The 19,315-nt window shown below is 47.7% G+C and overlaps 6 protein-coding genes across 6 annotated transcripts; 2 read left to right on the forward strand and 4 right to left on the reverse strand.

Annotated features, from left to right (window-relative positions):
• Positions 1-29: 29 nt before the first annotated feature.
• Positions 30-3,706, reverse strand: EV420DRAFT_1531391 (kinase-like protein). The gene is made up of 17 exons (XM_060472659.1): positions 3,246-3,706; positions 3,110-3,192; positions 2,430-3,047; positions 2,305-2,369; positions 2,093-2,248; positions 1,876-1,968; positions 1,755-1,817; positions 1,650-1,702; positions 1,565-1,596; positions 1,337-1,512; positions 1,272-1,285; positions 1,199-1,218; positions 1,055-1,142; positions 976-1,000; positions 691-927; positions 523-642; positions 30-469 (listed from the first exon to the last, which is right to left on the reverse strand). The coding sequence occupies exons 1-17, from the start codon at positions 3,653-3,655 to the stop codon at positions 206-208; spliced, it is 2,517 nt and encodes an 838-aa protein (XP_060333198.1). The 5' UTR covers positions 3,656-3,706; the 3' UTR covers positions 30-205.
• A 1,015-nt stretch (positions 3,707-4,721) lies between these two features.
• On the forward strand, positions 4,722-6,371 carry EV420DRAFT_1762589 (uncharacterized protein). The gene is made up of 4 exons (XM_060480705.1): positions 4,722-4,944; positions 5,003-5,104; positions 5,154-5,727; positions 5,790-6,371. Exons 1-4 carry the CDS (start codon positions 4,794-4,796, stop codon positions 6,073-6,075), a joined length of 1,113 nt encoding a protein of 370 aa, XP_060333199.1. The 5' UTR covers positions 4,722-4,793; the 3' UTR covers positions 6,076-6,371.
• On the reverse strand, positions 6,372-11,245 carry EV420DRAFT_1531427 (P-loop containing nucleoside triphosphate hydrolase protein). The gene is made up of 20 exons (XM_060472660.1): positions 10,995-11,245; positions 10,880-10,943; positions 10,402-10,819; positions 9,991-10,350; positions 9,566-9,940; positions 9,217-9,514; positions 8,992-9,164; positions 8,925-8,936; positions 8,792-8,877; positions 8,690-8,738; positions 8,407-8,639; positions 8,298-8,358; positions 8,157-8,244; positions 8,040-8,102; positions 7,893-7,993; positions 7,566-7,836; positions 7,461-7,510; positions 7,318-7,407; positions 7,231-7,270; positions 6,372-7,176 (listed from the first exon to the last, which is right to left on the reverse strand). The coding sequence occupies exons 1-20, from the start codon at positions 11,077-11,079 to the stop codon at positions 6,851-6,853; spliced, it is 3,243 nt and encodes a 1,080-aa protein (XP_060333200.1). The 5' UTR covers positions 11,080-11,245; the 3' UTR covers positions 6,372-6,850.
• A 47-nt stretch (positions 11,246-11,292) lies between these two features.
• Positions 11,293-13,541, reverse strand: EV420DRAFT_1531440 (uncharacterized protein). The gene is made up of 11 exons (XM_060472661.1): positions 13,472-13,541; positions 13,338-13,424; positions 13,244-13,285; positions 13,167-13,194; positions 12,951-13,112; positions 12,849-12,898; positions 12,766-12,800; positions 12,625-12,712; positions 12,506-12,572; positions 12,155-12,454; positions 11,293-12,097 (listed from the first exon to the last, which is right to left on the reverse strand). Exons 1-11 carry the CDS (start codon positions 13,513-13,515, stop codon positions 11,417-11,419), a joined length of 1,584 nt encoding a protein of 527 aa, XP_060333201.1. The 5' UTR covers positions 13,516-13,541; the 3' UTR covers positions 11,293-11,416.
• A 313-nt stretch (positions 13,542-13,854) lies between these two features.
• EV420DRAFT_192845 (armadillo-type protein) lies at positions 13,855-18,278 on the forward strand. The gene is made up of 11 exons (XM_060481150.1): positions 13,855-14,599; positions 14,652-15,379; positions 15,437-15,671; positions 15,723-16,031; positions 16,082-16,411; positions 16,462-16,687; positions 16,738-16,854; positions 16,901-17,271; positions 17,324-17,525; positions 17,575-17,918; positions 17,967-18,278. The coding sequence occupies exons 1-11, from the start codon at positions 13,904-13,906 to the stop codon at positions 18,087-18,089; spliced, it is 3,681 nt and encodes a 1,226-aa protein (XP_060333202.1). The 5' UTR covers positions 13,855-13,903; the 3' UTR covers positions 18,090-18,278.
• Positions 18,226-19,190, reverse strand: EV420DRAFT_1640791 (PAC2 family-domain-containing protein; the record flags this gene model as incomplete). The annotated part of the gene is made up of 5 exons (XM_060477144.1): positions 18,226-18,595; positions 18,645-18,760; positions 18,810-18,868; positions 18,927-19,083; positions 19,134-19,190. 5 exons carry the CDS (start codon positions 19,188-19,190, stop codon positions 18,226-18,228), a joined length of 759 nt encoding a protein of 252 aa, XP_060333203.1.
• Between the last annotated feature and the right edge of the window lie 125 nt (positions 19,191-19,315).

Raw genomic sequence — 19,315 nt, forward strand, 5'->3', positions numbered from 1 at the left:
TGTATCATTCATATCACTATCATTACATCCATCGCATTCATAAGTTCGTTCATTTCACGATCGTGAAGATTACAGGATAAGGAAAAAAGATAAACACATCTATATATATTATGATAGATTAATGATGCCGTCCAGTTCGTGGGGAAGGGGTATAATCATTAGTAGTTAGAAAGCGGCAGGTAGTAGGAATGCCGGTGGAAACAGATTACATGGAAATGGCGCGACCCCTCCCAACCGTTTGCTGAGGCAAAGTCGACCGCCCTCTGGTAGGCTCTTGGCCGTATGTGTCTGGTTGTGGGTAGAAGGCCTTGTCCGCTCTGACGTAGCTGATAGCCCGAGGACTCTTGTGAGTGAATCCAGCAAAGGCAAGGGCCTTCCGTACGTCCAAGATTTCGGCCCCGTGAACTTCATGTCGGAGCAATGGATCACGAGTAGCATCAGCAGGTGCACCATTAGCAGGTTCAAGCGGCTGAAACAATCACCATTGATATGGGTACAACGATCTACGATTGTGTAGCGTACCTCGGCAGGAATATCATCCTCGAAGTGACGGGTATCTTCAGGATACCGAAGCTCGGGAAGATATGGTGCTTGATAGCGATGGATGTTTGCCCAATCAATTCCCCGGAACCAGGGATGGGCCTACAAGGGACATAAGGATTGTTTCGCGGTGACAACGACGGAAATTACTTTGATGTGATCCGCTCCGTCAACATCTCCACTTACTGACATGAAGCCACTTCGCCTGGCCTGGACAACGAGCGAGTTGGGTCTCGAAACCGACGCCGATGCTTGCGACCCCAGACGGTCCTCGGGTTCGCAAAGCAACTGCGTCATCAAGTCTACTCCCTCACGAGATACGCGGGGTCGTGACGGAAAGCGCAGAGTCTGTTTCCAATTTAAAATCTTCTGTCTGGTGATATGACGCTAGAAAAGGCGTTAGGTAGTGCCATCTATCGATGAGCTCGATCATACCGAGTTGCTAACGAACGGGGGTCGGCTGGGACGTGACATCTAAGAATATCGGTCCAACGGTATGAAGCCGCTCACGCACCCATAAAGACATTCGTACATGATAACGCCAAGGCTCCACCAGTCACAGGAGTAAGAATAACCGTGCCCGCGAATCACCTCAGGAGACACTGAAGCATATAACGCCGGTCAAGTCCCGTACCATCAAGGCGAAAAGCGATCTTACTGTACGAGTTCGTACCACAGCTAGATTGCTATTGTTACAGAAAGTTGATTGAGGGATAAGGAAATGAACGTACACAGAATATGCCAGCTAAGGGGGGGAGGGCTTAGTTGTGCAAGGGGACATAATTTTACAAGATACCTTTCTCCGATTTTTCTCTCTCCATGTGAAGAGTCCACCTTCACCTTCTCCTCCCATCAGGAGTTCTACATCCTTGCGATTCATGCGTTTCGTCTTTCGCCCATCAGCAATTCCATTAGTATCCTCCAAATCAATCCCGTGTTTGTGTAGTAGATGTAAACGTTGTTGTTCATAATCTGAAAAGAAGATAAGGATGAGTCAGAACTTGCTAAAGCAGACTAAACGTACAAGAAGTGTCGTGGGCCCAATGGAGATCTGTGCTAAATTTTGGGGGTATTAGCAGAAGGACGCTACTTGACGATATCTGACTGACGCTAAACCAAAATCGCTTAATTTGATATGACCTTCGGGATCGAACAAAAAATTCTGGCAATGAAGTATCGAATGAATGACAAGACCTGGATAAGTAAGGACATACGTCTGGCTTGATATCACGGTGGATGAATCCGTGTTTATGACACGATTCAATAGCTAGAACCATCTGGAGTAAAATACATCGTTAGCTGATAATGGGATTAAGAAGGTGCCGGGGAACTTTCTTCGGCAACATAAAATCGAGTGAATTCTTCCTCGAATATGTCTCTTTCAATCAATAGGTTAAGAAGATCACCACCCCCCATATACTCCAAAACCTAGAGCGGCCATAACAAGGGTGAAGCCGGAAGATTGACGTGCAAAACGTTGAAATGAAAGAAAGAAGTTCAGTGAACAGTCACCTGAGTCAGCCGTGGCAACTTTGTCGAATGAATAACATACAAGATACAGATTATCACGATCTTGGAAGCTATAGTGGAGTCTGACGATCCATTCCGCGCCTCCGGGAGAAGCAACCAAGGAAGCAGACTTGAGTATGTCACGCTCAGCGCGGACATGACCCTCCTGTCCTTTGCGTAACATATCTGTCTTCCGCAGCTAAAGAAGAATCAGCCAACGGCTCAGTAAAAGAGAGCACGAAACAATTTTGAAACCTGTTTCATGGCGTATAGCTGGCCTGTGGACCGTTCTTTGACAAGAGACACCACTCCAAAAGCGCCTGTTGACAAAAAGAAGGACATGGTAAACACAGGCGACACTGGGACAAAAAAAAATTGACCGTGTCCAATTGTCTTCAGTATTGTGAACGCCGTGACGTCGACTTTTTGTCTCTTCTCTCGCAAGTAATCAGTCTCATTCTGACGCCAGCGAGCACGCAAATTTTCCTTCTGAGCGCTGCCGAGTTGCATGTCCATCATGTCTCTCTCCATAGCCAATCGTCTCTGTTCTCGAGAAGGTGTATGACGAAACAACGGAAAATAGAGATTCTCAAAATAGATGCGAGCAGAGACGGCTTTTTCCAAAGTTGCCAAAGACGGCGTGATGGGTTTAGGCACTGGCGGTGTCTCGGGAAGGTCTTTCACCGGAAGAAGGTCATGTTCGTGCTGTTCCTCAAGATGTGTAACAAGATCGCCTCCCCAGCGGATTGTGGAGTTCCCAGGACGCCCAGGAAGGCCTTCAGCCGGAGACACAGAAACATTCTCTCGTGCCGCAGTGGTCAGGGTTGAGGTGGTCGTTGTACTCATGCCGTTGACGACGCGAAGAGGGCCAAGAGCACCGGCGTCGATTATTTTGCTAGTGCTCTGAGATGGTTGCACAGGGCTGACTACCTCGTTGACGGGCCGCACATCGTTGTTGTAGCGGATTCGATTCTTAATGGGGTTTGCCCAGCGGGGATCTAGGATACGTTGCATTAGAATTTGATTGCATTTTGGTGTGTAGAGAGCACGGAAGCCTGACCTCCCAGCTTGCCTAGTCCGTCAGGGCCCCACCGAGTCAGCAGAGCCTCGGCCTGATCAGCATCTGAGGCGTGTACGAGGTGGCTGTAACATAGAGATGAGTGTTGATACGGCAATATCGGTCGAGCGTGACATACACAAAGCCCGTTGGACGCGACACCATATCCTTGCTAATTCTGCGGCCCTTCTTGGGTGATACTGGGGGACTTTGGACGGGCTTGTTTGCCGGCATAGGACCAGAACCTATGTGCTCGTATCGCGGCCCCGCTACCACTGGCTCGGGGGCCTGAGCCATCCACTGTTGCAACAATCGGGACGGTGACGACGGGGTGGGTATCATAGACAAGAGATCATAGAAGCCCTTGTGAAGCAGGGTTCCTCCCGGTAGAGTGGTAGTAGGTTCACCGTATGTATCAGGATTATAGTAGGGCGAATAATAGGGGTTTCCTGGGGGATACATGTCGGTTGGCCTGGAGAGGGTATACTGATTATACTTGAATCCCAATGGCGGCGCTGGCGGCGTCGGTAGGGGACGTCGAGATGCCATTGGGATTGGCAAGGCCGTAGCAGAAAGAGTGCTCTGACGATTGTCGGAGAGACGCCAAAGCAGTCCCGATATGGAGATCCAGTTTCCACGTGGCTTTTCTGATTACCTACTATACCGTCGCGATGACCTACCAGTCACCCCCTCATGTTCGTTTCAAAAAAACACATTTTTCAGAGGGCAACTAGGTTCGTCACCGTTTCGCTACCGATCTTCGCTCGCGCTTTGGGCATCAAGCCTCGCTTGTTTCCGTTGCCTCGTATCTCTTCTTTGGGCTCACCAGTATCTTGGCTACGGCATGCCCTGCTTCATTCTGCACCGCTGCTTGTATCCTCAGTTTCCTGCCCCTTGGACTCGATCTCTTTCATTTGTATGTAACGCGAACTAGCTCCGATCATTTGATCTTGGTCGTATTGTCATCATCGGGGCGAAGCCACGGCTTGCGGACGGTCCAAGCCCTTTTTCCGGTCTGCCATCACGGCATGCCACACACAGAATAATAATACGTACGGCAATCCACTTCTTACGAGCGGTCCTTTAGGTGCAAATCTACGATGGGAACTTGATATATCAGTTTTGGCAATGATTTTTGAGATAAAATCCCTCTCACTTCAGCCGACACCCACGCTGATTTCATTTCCCTGTTCTGACATATATGTAACCTACAATTCGTGCTGCCGGGGCGTGTTCTTTCGGTGTTACTAGGTATACCTGCCCACAGCTTGTCTACGGCCTATTATTTTTTAGAGCTCCGTTCCATTATCCCCTCCGAACCTTGATCGTCCAACTGCGCCTTCTACAATAAGCTGTGAGAGTACTTTGTTCCATACCTCTCGCCCTCAACGTCGTTGAAACCACTTGTTTCTTTACACACACTGGACCTGGATCTGCACCTTCCAGCGCGTGTTCTTTCCCCTAGCCCAACTACGCCTCGCCTCGTGTAATTGGCCTTTCTTGTACATGTCTCCCTCGTTGTCTGGTTCCTGATTTATTTACATTCTCGCATCGCCTCTGGTCGCTCACAGCGGCCTGCGTAGACACGCGTGTTTTTTCGTATATAACTCGGGGTCATCCTCGCTTTTTGCCACAGTAATATCGCCGACTTTCTCTTCTTCTAAACTATCCTTCATATTATCTACTTATGTCGAATCCCAAAGAGGATCGTTATTATGGCAGGTCAAGGAGTCCCCCTGTGGGAGACTCTCAAGGCGGCGGCTTTTTCCAGACGGGTCAGGGTGGGCGAACTGTGCTACCTCCTCTTTCTTCTGCATTTCCAACCTCACGTTTTCCAGGTCTGTGTCTATGAGTGTTCAAATCTTCAACAGAAATTTATTGTCTGATTTTGATTAGTTCCCGTGGCGTATTCTAACCAGTATCCTCAACAACGTTCTTCTCCAGGAAGATACGATTATACCTCCCAGTACTCGAGCCAGTGGCAACCAAATAGTGGAGGTGAGTCTTTGAATTCTTTCTAGAGCTTGTACTAAAAACGAACACTCAGCGTCTTCATTTGACTATTATGAAACCCAAGATAATCGATACGGTGCTCAACATACATATCCGGTGTATTCATCTCGGACTTCTCCCATGATCCCAGATACAGCAGTCGATTCCAGGAAATTACCCCCCCTTAATACTTCTCCACATGGCTATCCCTCAGCGTCTTCGACGATGCACGGTGGCAGTCATATTCGGTCACCGACAGCATCCTATCCGGCTGCCTACAACGGTTATCCGACGAATGCATCCGGCTCCTACGGATACGCCATGTCGATGGCTGATTCATCTAACATTCCGATGAGTTCTCATTCTCATACAGCCATGACTGACATGCGCTCGTCCTCTCCCTATGGGCGAAATTTATCTCATGTTCCACCGTCCTCATACACTCCGCCACCGGTATCTCCTACCTCCGCTGATGACTCGCCAACCATCAAGAAAAAACGAAAACGTGCTGATGCCGCACAACTCAAAATTCTCAACGAGACCTACGCCCGCACTGCTTTCCCGTCAACGGAAGAGCGCCTTGCGTTGGCTAAATTATTGGATATGTCTGCGAGAAGCGTCCAGATTTGGTACTCGTGTTATTTTGGCTACGATCATCGCCCTTTGACTTACCAGCCCTTGAATTTTACAGGTTCCAAAATAAAAGACAGTCGATGAGGCAAACCAGGCAGTCATCATCAAGTACCCACCAGTCTTTTTCTATGGCGTCTCAGGGCGATCCCCTAGTTGATGACATGGCACATCTGTCCACTGGTGGCTACGAAGGCAACGCATCCATGTCGGGCACGTCGTATATGTCTCGTTCTCCTCCACCGGACGCCCATGGCTCCTCTTCACTCACGTCGTCTCATCGTCGTGCTCGAAGCCAAGAGACCGCAGTCGCTGATCAGAGGCAAATGTGGCCGCGTGGTTATTGAGTAGTCATAATTATCCTCAGCTTTCTTTTTCAAGACGTCATATTTCTTCTCCCCGGGCCCATAATATTGTTACATCCGCTCCCTTGGCACCCAAGTCTATCTTCTCGCCGCAATCCTAATCTATGAATCCGGTTTTTAATAATTACCTATTCATTAATATTCCACCGACAGGATGTCATCGCCCAATGACTTCTTTCTCGATAGGACCACCTTATTTTACCTTATATATGTACCTAAGATATCATTGAATGATCGAGTGCTGGAGCACTACACACACCCGCCTGTCCATTACTACTAGGGTTTCCAACCTCTTTGAGTCCGCGGCGGCAACTTCCACTTTAAACAGAGCGACAGATGGAGATCTGATCCATCTGCTACGAATCTCGATTCTCAAAGATGTACTGATTTGCTCCAAATTTGTTTTCAAAAAAAAGAAAAAGAAAAGTAAGACACTGAAAAAATTAACTCCGTAAATATGGTTGCCATTTCTTATATCAGTTTAGAGATACCCACTAACCACAAGTTGTGAGGCGGGAAAGTTGGCGAACCACTGCACACCTCGGCCCTGATTTGTCAGCCGGCGTGAGTGGTGGTGCAACAGCTGCCCTGCAACAGTAACCTGTGTCACACAAACTTCGTGGACAATGAGATCCGAGGATTAATAGACATCGATAGGCCTCTGGACTCGCTCGCGTCCACGTCCACGGTCATGTAAGATGATCATCTATAAGAGTACTATGGGATTCGAAATATCTATAATAGGAACCAGTAAATATTATGCGTCGCTATCAGTGTCCTCCGGCTTCGGTCCACCATGCGTCAGCCAATGCAATTTTCGAAGTCTCCTTCGCTCTTCCTGAGCTTTAACTTGGTTACGAGTCAATTTCTTCTTCTTCTTGACTGGCGTTGCTTTTCCGCTACCTGCATCCTCAGCGCCGCTCCCGGCGGGTGTTCCAGCAGCAGAAGCAGCCGGAGTTTGATGTCTGGACCTGACCGGTGTGCTAGTTCCACTTCCTTTCTTATCGAGGAAAGCATCTTCAACAATAGCAGCTTTTCCCTGCTGAGTCATACGACCGGCATCGACGTTCCATATTTCTGGGCCTGTCATCAGGGAATCAGCGTGTTTCGATGATATCTAGCACGAAATGAACTGACAAAGGGCGGAGACGAACTCGTGGTTATGAGAAATGATAACCTGTAATAGTTCAGGTTACGATACAGCAACAAAAACTCCGCACTTACTACAGCACCCGCCCAATCTCTAATCGCTACAGCCAGCCCACCTAGCGCTTCACGATCCAAGAAATTACTCGGTTCGTCCAAGATACATATCTGATGTGCAGCATATCAAAAGGCTGTACCAAAAAGTAAGTATCTGCACATACCTGTGGGTTATTCCAGAGGCATGCTGCGATCACTAATTTAATCTTTTGCCCTGATCATCGGTAAGCAACTTGCAGCATGTTGCTACTAGAAACCAAACGCCTTACCTCCAGATAGACCAGAGATCTCATTATATTGGGCAATGTCCCCATCCAATCCGATATCTTCCAAGTGCTTGCGTACCAGATGCGCGGCAGTATCACGAGTACCAGCACCTTCTCGTGAAGACTCTAGGTCGTCGAATTGTTGAATAAGTTTAGTAAAGCCTTTGTTGATCAAGTCGTCACGCGGAACCCAGGTATTAAATCTGTGATCCAAACCACGCCACTTAATTTCATACTGGAAAGACTTCTTCAGCTTTTGTCGACCCATGATAAGCTGTCCATGAAGGAGTGAGAATCACGCCACTCAGATACGGGAAGTGAACAACATACCTCTAGTTTGCGCTTAGATCCATCCTTTCCAACCCACTCTGTGTCAAAGACTCGTTTTTCTTCATCGGTCAGGACTCGAGTGGTTTTCTCCAATAGTTCACCTGAAACACATCAGGTCATGAAAGAAAGGTAAAGAATCGGCCATACGGTCATGCCCATCTTGGAAGCGCCATTGAATGTAGCCGATCGGAGTTTTTTCCAGGTGACGTTCTGCATTGTGGTTAGAAAGCCTTACAATGATGCCACAGCCACGATCATGATCACCTATGTGGTGGGTTGCATGTTGTGACACATAACCAACCCGAAGAGCCGGGTGTTTGTACACAGTTCCTTCTTGAGGTACAGTCTCGCCCTGGACCAGCTGTCAGACTTCATGAAATTCATATTTGAGTGAATAGACCAGACCGTTAAGAGTTTGATTAACGTCGACTTCCCAGCACCGTTAGGACCGACGATACCAACACGACTATATGGCAGTAAGGTAGAGTGAGCAGCAGCAAGAAAACACACTAACCTTGATAAGGAGAGCGCACAGCTTACGTTGTAGAGACTGGGAGAGCTACGTCCTGGATATGTAAATGTGCAGTTGACCATCTTCAATATCGCTCGAGTATTGCTCCGTACACCCATCAAAGAACCAGGTGGCGGGAAGGAGAATTTGACAGAAGTGGCTGCTAGAGTGTAATAAGACTTGGCTTCGGGATGTTGCTCGACAAATGTTGAGAGGTTTCCAGGGTAATAAACAAGCTAAGAATGCAGTAAGTACAATTCATAAGGCCCACCAATTACAGGCGTACCTTCTTGCTTTCGTAGTGTATGATATCTGTGGTCACATTATCCAGAAAACTGTAGAAGTCTTTTCAAAAGACGTCGATGATCTGGAAAACGGAAGTACATACCCAGAATCATGACTGACAATTAGACAAGTGACCTTGTCGTGTGCTATAAGGTATTTCTCCAGCCATAGAACAGAGGCACGATCCAACTGATAAAGAGTAAATCAAGGGGACACACAGAATAATAGGCACCAACATGATTAGTAGGCTGAGGAAGAGGATATCAGGACAGTTTGAGAAAGTTTGATAGCTGAAGTAGTCACCTCATCCAACAGCAATAAGTCAGCATTATATAGCATCGCCCTTGCAAGTTCGAGCTTCATTTTCCACCCTCCCGAGAGTCCGCCCACGGTGTCAGATTGTCTGGCATCGTCAAAACCCACTTCTAATAACTGATCCCGTATTTTGGACCGAGGAATATCCGCCAATGCTTTGTCTTCAACACGATGTCAGAATCAAGTCCATATAAACAAGAAAAAAGGCCAAACCTGCCGCAATAAAATCAAGCACAGACAACGAACCGTCCTCTCCTTGTAAAGAGTGTTCAACCATGACACAGCGGAGCTGGTCCTGCGGAGGGAAGTTCTCGACTTTACCGTCCCGAAGCTGCCTCATGAGGGTTGATTTTCCAGACCCGTTGGTCCCGAGAATACCATAACGTCTTCCCCTGACAAGACGGAGGGTGGTATGAGAAAGCAACAGTAAAGCACCATACGCGAGAGAGAAAAGGGTGTCACATAAGACTTCGCCTTCTTCGTCTCCAGTCTGAACTACAGCATATTTGGACTGATGTATGATATGTGAGTTAACAAGAATAGACGCATTTCATAGACTAACCTTCTCTATGGCATAGAAATGTTCCGACACAGCATCGGCGAAGGCGGAGGCCTTCTCCATATTCAGCCACGGAGTCATATACACGCCGATACAACGATTCCAGGCGGCCTTGTCCTTGAATCGGCGATCGTAAACCAAGCCGGCCACCAGTGATGCAACGAAGTTGAGAGAGTGGCCCAAAAGCGTCGAATTGGGGACAAAAGGTCCGTTGGGAGCAGAGGACGAGCTTCGAAGTTCTTCGGGTAGAAGGCTAAGTAGAGCTGCAAGGGCCGTGGCCGTCTCTCCTTCAATATCGCGGTGATGAGACGGAGGTCCTTCGGCAGAAGCTCCGGACTTAAGCAGCGTTTGTAGCGCAGCTTCGCCAAAAGCGCGAACCTGACATTGATAAGTTCTAATGTAGACGGGCTCCGCTGAACCAGACGTACCTCAGGAAACGCTGCTCCTTTGGCGATCTTCTCAGTTCCCTCCACAAGGGGACTGAGATACAGCGCAGCAACTTGTGGGTCTCGAACGAGTTTCACCAAATTTTCAATAACGACAACGGTACGTCGTTGAACCTCCATACTTCGGTCGTTCAAGGCCCGGATCAAGAGAGGGACCAACACAGCTAAAGCTGGTGCTGTCACTTCGGCGACAAACGTGGTTGACGACAGAGCTTTGATGCATGCTGGTACTGAATCGGGGGTTGACATACACTTGACAAGGACGGGAATGTGGGGAGCGAGATCTGGATTTGCCAGAGTTGTGCACAAAGCTGTGGCACATTTAATTGCGGCGGAAGACACCTATAATATCGTCATTATCAAACCAAAGGGTAGCCTTTGAAATCGACGTGCCTCCTGCTTTGTGTCATGCATAGCATTTTCGACCTTTGGCAATACGGTTCCCAACTCAGCAGCTACAGCATCCCGCGCCGAAGCAACGAATGATCGCAGTGCATCCAGAGCTCCAACCTTTGTCCTCCACTTGCCATTTTCTAAGATGGCGGTCAATACCCCGTACAACTGCGGTACAGCTTCTGGTGGAAATAGCTTTAAGAGTGTCTTGACGGCAGAGGCGGCGGCGGATCGAACAACGTCGCCTTTATCCATGTAAAGATCGAATATAATCGGAAGAGATGGGATAAGGAGAGGTGTGACTCCTGCACCAAGGACAGTTGCTAAAGATTGGAAGGCAATTGCTGCAGATTCTCGTTCATAGCCCGATTTTTTATTGGTAGCGAAACCATTTAGAGTTTGTAGGACGTGGTGGTCTCTGATGGTAAAGATCAAGAAGGATAAGGGTAACTACAGAGACGATGTTATAAAAGCTTACTCTAGAGACTGTAGACCATGTTTTGCGACCTCCCGAGCTATTCTATCAGCAGCACCCTTGGCATCTAAGAGATATTGAGGATGAATTAGAGAATACAGCTGCTATCACGACAAACCTGGTGCAGTGGGTGCAGAACGGAGGTTGTCTATAAGAGGAGTAAATGGATTCTCGAGAGACGCTGGCATCGCTACAGGAGACATGGGGTGATTGACGTGGTAGAGCGAGTATATGTCGTGAAAATTACAGAGAGATCGTTGACAGAATACAATATGATGAGGGTATTAGAGGAGTGGTCGTACAAGTCTAAGGACCCGTCAATTTGATGGGTCGGGCTAACGAGTGCGCCTCGACAATGCAGGCTCGAGTGAAGAGAAGCAATTTTTTGATGGCTCAATAATTTTCTGCACACGTGCACCGGTGGGAATCAAGTTGCCGGCGAAATTCCATATAGCGCGCCGTGACAATATTAAATACAAAAAGTCGACACTAAAGAAAGCAGTACGTCTGAGCTAAATCGATCAAAATCTATAGAGTGGCTTATATCCCTTCGTCTGGATAATCCACCTTATCATAAAGTCGTAAAGTCTCATTCCAGTCCCTCTTTCTTCTTCTTCTGATTGAGAAATACCGCCTCCCGCTATCCCAAGAGCTTCCAACGCTCCCTTTTTCCTTGCCGCCTGTTTTGGCGAAGTATGTTTCGGGGTTTGGCGGTAATTCAAGAGAAATTGCTAAGGACATGACCCTTCCGTGCAATTGCGTGCTGATCTCCTTCATCGCCAACAAGGTTGGCTTTCCTACCCAAAGCAAACGAAACAGAGCAGCAAAAGCACGGAATGACGATATGGAATCTTCCAGCCATCGCAATGATATCCACATCAAGCCTGGAACCGCAAAGAACGAGAAAATCGCTATAGGAAGCGTCATCAAGACAACAGACAGCCAAACCAGAAGCCCGGAAATTAATCCGTATACTAGCTTATACTGCGCAATCTCGTCCCAAGTGTCGAAGATTGGGCCGGTTTTTTTGAACTCGTGGACGGCGTAAAATGTAGTTAAGAAGATCGGAGTCCACAGGAGCAGGCCGGGAAAGGACAATGAAAGGAGTAGCAAGGCCCAGGAAAATCGTATTATCATACGATACAAGATGATATGCCGGGGAAGCGGTCGTTTAATACGATCATCTTTGATGCCCCAATGAGACAATCTGTCCTGATACGACTAGAACATAGAGAATTGGAAGTCAACGCTGACTGTCAGAGTAAAAGGTTGCCTCACCTTCAAGTCATTGAGAAGCTGCAGAAGTTCCACATTGTCTTGTTCCTGATCTGCACTGCCTTCGGTCGCTCCGGAATCTGCAGACTTGAACGTTTCCAAAAAAGTCCGCGCTACGCGAACATGATCACCGAGGCTCATGTGAGTACCAAGGGGGGCGTAAATTCGGGCAGCAAGTTTGCTTGTCCTGATAAGGTTCCAAGACGGGGAGTCAAAAGTTCCAGAGCTGATTTGGCGATGTATATTCGAGGTCACAGAACGGATATGAGTGTAGTCGACAGGTTCTAAAAGCTCTGGACTGTCCTGTTGGGAGTTCAGACTACCTCTGTGGTGAGAATGGAACGCTGAGCTAACCTTGGGACTGAACTTCATTGCAGGATGAAACGTCACCAGAACATCGGAACGGAAATGTTGGCGGTGCCTGTAGGCAAGTCAGAGAAGAAAATCCAGAATCGTCAAGTCTGTGGACGAACATGTACGTGATAGAGCAGTTCAACACGTAGACTTCAAAATCAGGCTGGTCGCGATGTTTGGTGAGTACGGTCGATACTAAACGCGCAACTTGTAATGAAATATGTCAATTGGGTGCGTGTTATACGTAACTAGTTTCGTACCTCCAGTCTTGAGCGGGGCGATGCTCGGGTGATATCTGTGCTCTCGATCGAACAACGTCAACGTTTGAAAACGACGATCTCACCTACTCATACCCTCAGGAAACAAGCAAACTGCGTCGCCAGCTTCTAATGCCTATGATGTACGGTTATTTCTGATGTTTGAGAGAAAGGGAGGTGCGATTCACCTCCACCAGTTTCAGCATGGCTTGAGTATTGTCTGTGTCGCCCTCAGGAAAATCCTTTCGTCTTTTGATGGGAACTGTACCGGCAGCTTCGATGAGCCAGCTGGTGAAGGTGCGACGGCCAAATTGGGTGGACTTGGCCGTGAGCCGCAGCATATTGCGAACCTATGAACTGACATTAATGACATGAAGCGCTGACGCTGTAATAAAGCTTTGCACGCTTGGATGGATGGATGTCACCAGTAGCCTAAACAAATTGAAAGACGGTTCGGCTCCAGAGAGGTTGGAAAGCTTACAGTGCATCGGTAAGTGAGTTGCTGTGATTGGCGCAGACAATGCTGAACCAAATCAATCAATAGTCTCTGCTAGTGATCTCGATTCTCGCCTTACCATGGCTTTCCAGTTCTAGGAATGTAGTTCGTATTCTCGATGACAATTGTCCCGTAAAATATTTTGAGCACAAATCGGAAAAGAAACCTGGAGTATGATAAGTACCTGACCTTGTATTTGCCAGCATACGGTACCTGATCAGTGTGTATGCCCAAGGAGTGACTGGTTCATCACGCATAGTTGATCGCAGGTGCTGGCTAATCGGAATGAAAATTCAAACCACCGAATGGCAGTCGATGACGTGAGATTATTCATCGTTGTGGGTCCACATTGGTGCAGTCTCCAGCCCACCTGTCGGCCGAAAGGTCCGAACCACGAATAAGGGGCGATAATGGCCTTGCAAACAATATCCTTCACAGATTAAGATAAATGACAAGTGTGTTATAGCAATGAGAATACCTAAAGGAAAGCATCCACATATCGTTACTTATTCTCAATTATTCTCGACTCGCGAGAGGGCGGAGATCCCGGACCGGCAGGACGTCACACTTGGTGTGACATTTTTTTTGCTGTTGCACGCCCCTCGTGCGTCATTCCTCAAGCTGCAACTCATTTCTTCTTCCAAGATGCAACGGGCACTTGAGAAAATACGACCACACACGTTATCATCACTTCCCCACCAGAAGACACCCGCCACTCTCTTACTTGCACTGGAATCCACTATCGAGGAGCAGAAGACAGAACGGACACCAACAGCGTACTTCGCCCTACTTTTGACAACGCTGGATGGGAACATTCAAAAACAAAATGTTGAAATGGGCGAGGGGGATATTCTTCCAGCTCTGCTATATCTACTAGCAACAATTGCCCCATTTGTGTCGCAACCGGTGCTTCGATCCAACCTACCAACTGTTTTATCCTTAACTGCACCATTATTTCCCTCCCTCCTCATTCATGCACCACCTCTTCGATCTCAATTGTCGCTATATCATGCAATATTTACGTCCCTTGATCGCTCTCAGCTCGAGCTAAGGGATGTTCGTCAAGCATTTGCGTCTATATTGCAACTTTGTCTTGACCCTCGCCCTAAAGTTCGTAAAAGGGCATCTGACCTTGTAAAGGATGTCCTCGCGTCGCCTCCCGCACCCTTACTGCAGCACCCTTACGCAGACCGTGTTGCAGAATGGGTCACGGCAGTCCTTGTCGACGTCAATCAAGGTCCACTCTCTCGATCCAAGCAAGGGAAGTCTAGCCCGGGTGCAGAACAGGCTATACATCTATTGGCATTTCTACGCCCAATTCTCTCATATCTTCCACCGTCCGTAAGTAAGACATATTTTCATTAGGGCAATCTCACCTAGATTACTTTTCCAGTCCTTGCCCCCGATATCCACCTTAATTCTATCCTTACCCCGGCTCGGAAACTCATTTCTTTCTCAAGCTGCGTATTCAGTATTGTCAGATCTTTGTTCCTTGAATATGGAAGATGATCATTCACATACGACCACTTCAATCCCTGATATTCTCAAGGCAATCCTTTCTTTCCCACCTTCACGTTCAGATGCATCTTTGTCTTCCACTTGGATCCATCTCATTGGAGAAGCGATGCTAGTGTATCGACGAACAAATCCAAGCGAATGTTCTACCGAAGTCGGAAAGGCGTGGAAGACAATATGGGTGTTTTTAGAATCGTCAGATCCTGCAATAAGAAAAGAATCCTCGCATGCACTTGGAGTCCTCTCACGATGTTTCAGCCTATCCATGATACAAGCGGCTGTCTCGGACAGCGAAAAGGCCGTCGTTGCCAAGGCCATCTCCCAGATTTCCAAAGCGCTCGAGTCGTTGACGTATAATCGCGCGGTTCCGGACCTATTAGCTCTAACCTCTTCCTTGATCGAAAATCTGTACTCTATTGAAGGTAGCACGCCGGCGCTGGTGCAGGAGCTGTGCGATCCTCTTATTAGACGGATTGGCCAACTCAGGACGCAGAAAGGCTTCGAATACCGAGAGTCTGCTGATTCGACATTGGGTACTGCAGTACGAGCTTTGGGACCACAAGTGCTGTTGAGCATCCTTCCTCTGAACCTGGAACCCAAAGATAGGTTAGTTGTCCTCGTTTATGTTAGTTCGGAAAGCATTCTCATGTTCTGTGTTTCTAGAGACGCAGGTCATGAGCCGCGAGCTTATCTTCTACCTTTATTGGCACAGCCTCATCCATCGCCACTCTCTCATTTCGTGGACTATTTCGTTCCTCTCAGCGAACGGATGTTCGATTTAGAGCAGAAAGCCGAAACGGAAGGGCGGCAGTCTGAGAGCAAAGTCTGGCATGTACTTGTGGCGCAGACGTGGGCAGGATTTGCGGGGTACTGCCACGGTACACCAGACTTGGAGCAGGTAATTCCCTGGACTGCTGCTGGAACTATCACTGACATGTCCAAAATACAGTCGTTAACACAGGCCTTCTCGCAACTTCTCTCGCAGCTCCTGTACAGTCAAGTAGAGCTTAGGCCCGCTGTCTTGAAAGGATTGAGAACCATGGTGGATTCGAATCGTGCTATCGCGGCGTCGACTGAAGGTGCAGTGAACCCGAATCGTATCACTGCGGAGTTGGCAAGCCGTAACATCGAATTTCTGCGAACACAAGCGGAGAGTTGGCTTGCCGTCTTCTTCAATGTCTTTGGCAGTATTGGCAGGGATAGTCGCAGCTCTGTTGGAGACGTCATTGCCTCTTGGGTTTCCATTGCTGGAGAATCGGTATGTCGTTTTCCTCAATTTTACGTCTTTCCTAATCTCAAAGACACCAGAACATAGCCAATGCGTATGCTAAAGTCCTTGAAATGTTCAAGACAAATTTGCGTCAACCATCCAATGGCTCCAGTGACGGCAACATGGTCATAATTACTCAAGATCTTCTAATCATGATTTTGTCCCACCTTTCTGCAGCCGACGCTAATGCTCTGTTCACGCTTTGTTTGTCAGAAGAAGTTTTGTGTTCGAAAGACAACGGAGTGCAAAAACGAGGCTACAAAATCTTATCTAGACTTGTTGAATGTAGCAACATCTCGATAGACACCGAATCCGTGATTCGTCAATTAGGAGAGTACACTGATGGTCTTGTTCCGGCTGCGAAGAAGGTGTGGCGTATCCGATCTTGGTCATTCTCACAATAGCTGACGATAAACAGGACCGATTCGCTCTTTTAGCTTCTTTAGTACCTTCAATCTCGCCCTCCGCTATGCACCTCATTCCATCCTTGATACCCGAAGCAGTCCTTGGGACAAAAGAACCTTCTGATAAAGCCAGAAACGCTGCATTCGATCTTATCATCGCTATGGGTAGAAAGATGAGTGAAGGTGGTGTAGTCAAACGCAACATGGTTGATGGCATGGACGAGGATTCACAGGAAGATGGTATGCTTTCTGTGGTTTGTCTCACGCAGAGCGCCTAACACGATTATTAGCCACTGCGAGCATTGAAGAGTTCATGATGATGATATCGGGCGGGCTTGCGGGTGCAACGCCTCACATGATCAGTGCAACTGTAACTGCATTGTCGCGTCTGGTGTTCGAGTTCAAAGGTGTGCGCTCTTCTACGTCGCCCTTATTTTCTAATCAAATTCCTAGATGCTATTTCGACACAAATGCACACCGAAATATTCACCACCCTCCTTGTGTTCCTCACTTCTGCGAATCGAGAGATTGTCAAATCAATTCTCGGCTTCGTCAAACTCGCTATCCACTCGCTTCCCGTTGAAATTATCCGGCCACATCTGAACGTTCTTGTTCCTGGTCTGCTGGGTTGGTCGCATGATCACAAGAACCATTTCAAGGCCAAGGTTCGCCATATTTTTGAGCGAATGCTGAGAAGATTCACTTGGGAAGAAGTACACTCATGTGCTGGCGAAGACGAAGCTGCAAAAGTTATAATCAATATCAAGAAGCGGAAGGAGCGCGCCAAACGCAAGAAAGCCAATAAAGAGGAGAGTGACAACGAAGTATGTAGATTCATCATTCAACGTTGTTTGCGTTAGCTGATATCTTCGTCAGGCTCCTGTTAAAGCCACAACCGGTGATGCTTTCGAAGATGTCTTATACGGTAGTGAAAGCGAGCTTGAGGATAGTGATGATGAACAAGAACCGTCGAAGCCAACCAACCCTCGGAACCAACGGAAATTCGAAGGATCACGTTTGCGGATGGACAACGACGAGCCCATGGATCTACTCCAAGGGACGGCGTCTCGGGTGACAAGTCTGTGTTTCTACTTCTCATACCTTACTATACTGACCTTTTCCAACAGATGCACAATCAAGTCGCCGTCGAAAGCCTGGGCAAGAAGCCTCACAATTCAAGACGGATGACGATACAGGAAAAATGATCATTGATGACTCGGACAACGATGAGGCAGGCGACACAAAGATAGATATCGCTGGTGAAGCCTATCGCGAGAGTGTTACGTCGGTAGATGGTTTCAAGCGAGGAGCCAACGGCCGGGTCAAGTTCAACAAGGACACCAAAAAACGAAGACGAGAGGATGGTGCTGCCGATGAGGACGTCGAGATGGGTGATGGCGACATCTCCGCCAAAGTTCAGAAATCCAAACGGAAGAGTGATGATAAACTCGGTCATGAATTTAAAGCGAAGGTATGGAGTTTCACTCTGCAGATTTTGCGTTACTGACTGGAATTACAGAGAGCGGGTGGGGACGTAAAAAAGGGTGCTTTGGATCCGCATGCATATTTGACTCTTTCCCAAGCATCAAAACGAGGGGGGCGGAAGGGCCAGCCGCGGATGGGTATAACAGGAAAACGCTGATTTTGGAAGATATGGTATTCTTCCTGGCATCTAGAGACGGTATGATACGATATACTGTACATCTTTGACTCGTGTAAGATGATTGAAGGGTACAACGGTACAATTTATGCTCTCGTGTACGAGAAATTCTTGAACTTCATCCATACAATGTCTGGTCATGCGGCGTCCCAAATAGGCCTTGATTCCAGCTACTGGGTTGCTTCCATTCCCCGATATTAGACTCTATCCCGACGACTTTTGCAGTTACGACAGCTAGCATATGTGCATCCGCTCTGTTGTCACCTTCCCAGACAAAGTGAAGTAATGCCACTGTTGGAATTGTCCATTCACGGGGTAAAGATGCTAGAGTCCGACGCGTCAAGCCACCTCCTGGAATAAATGGAATGTTCGGCTCGTCATTCTCGCTCTGTGGCCGTTGCGGAACAGGAGATGAATATTTTGGTATCTTTAGATCGTGAAATGAGAATGAAGGGGAGTTTTGAGGTTGGATATAATAGATTGGTGTCCTATTCAACGTTAACGTTTAGAAAGTCGGGGCATCTAGTCTGTACATACATCATCTGTGCATCAGTCCTGTTCGAAAGGTCAACGCCGGAGAGAAGAATAACAGACGAGACTCCGGATTCCTTGAAGAAATTGAGCAAAGCGTCGACGAACTCTTGTTTTCGTGACTAGTCTCGATGAGTTCTGGTTTCGACACCAGAAAGAGAGGGGACTCACTTTGAGTGTTGGAGACCGTTGCTGGAGGACAAGCAGATCTACACCATCCCTGCCATATACTTGGGAATTCAGCTATTTAGCTCTGATGTCTTGGACAACACAGATGAATGAACTCACATTCGAATGGAGTGCTTATACCCTCGTCACCATCGTCCTTTCCACCTACTGTGGGAATAAAAAAGGAAGGATCAAATGCCCCCAAGGAATGGAGAGAGAGTGAAGCGATGAGAAGGTCGGCAGCGAGCTGAGAGACGTTGGCAGTGGATACGATAGGCTGAATATACCTGTGAGAAGATTTTGCAGAGTAATAAAGGGAGTACAGACAACGATGAGAGTCTTGTTAAGTTTTGCGTTTGCTGCGGTGGGATTGTAGAAAGGCATGACCAGTCAGTCAGTGGAGAAGACAGAACGCGTGTCGATCGATCGCTCCATCTGAATTAGCATCTGTTACTTTTCTGCCTTACAAGGCACTCACCATCACTGATACGTTCTCACACGGAAAACGA

Source organism: Desarmillaria tabescens (assembly GCF_030435595.1).
Source record: "Desarmillaria tabescens strain CCBAS 213 chromosome Unknown EV420scaffold_11, whole genome shotgun sequence".
NCBI classification, from domain to species: domain Eukaryota; kingdom Fungi; phylum Basidiomycota; class Agaricomycetes; order Agaricales; family Physalacriaceae; genus Desarmillaria; species Desarmillaria tabescens.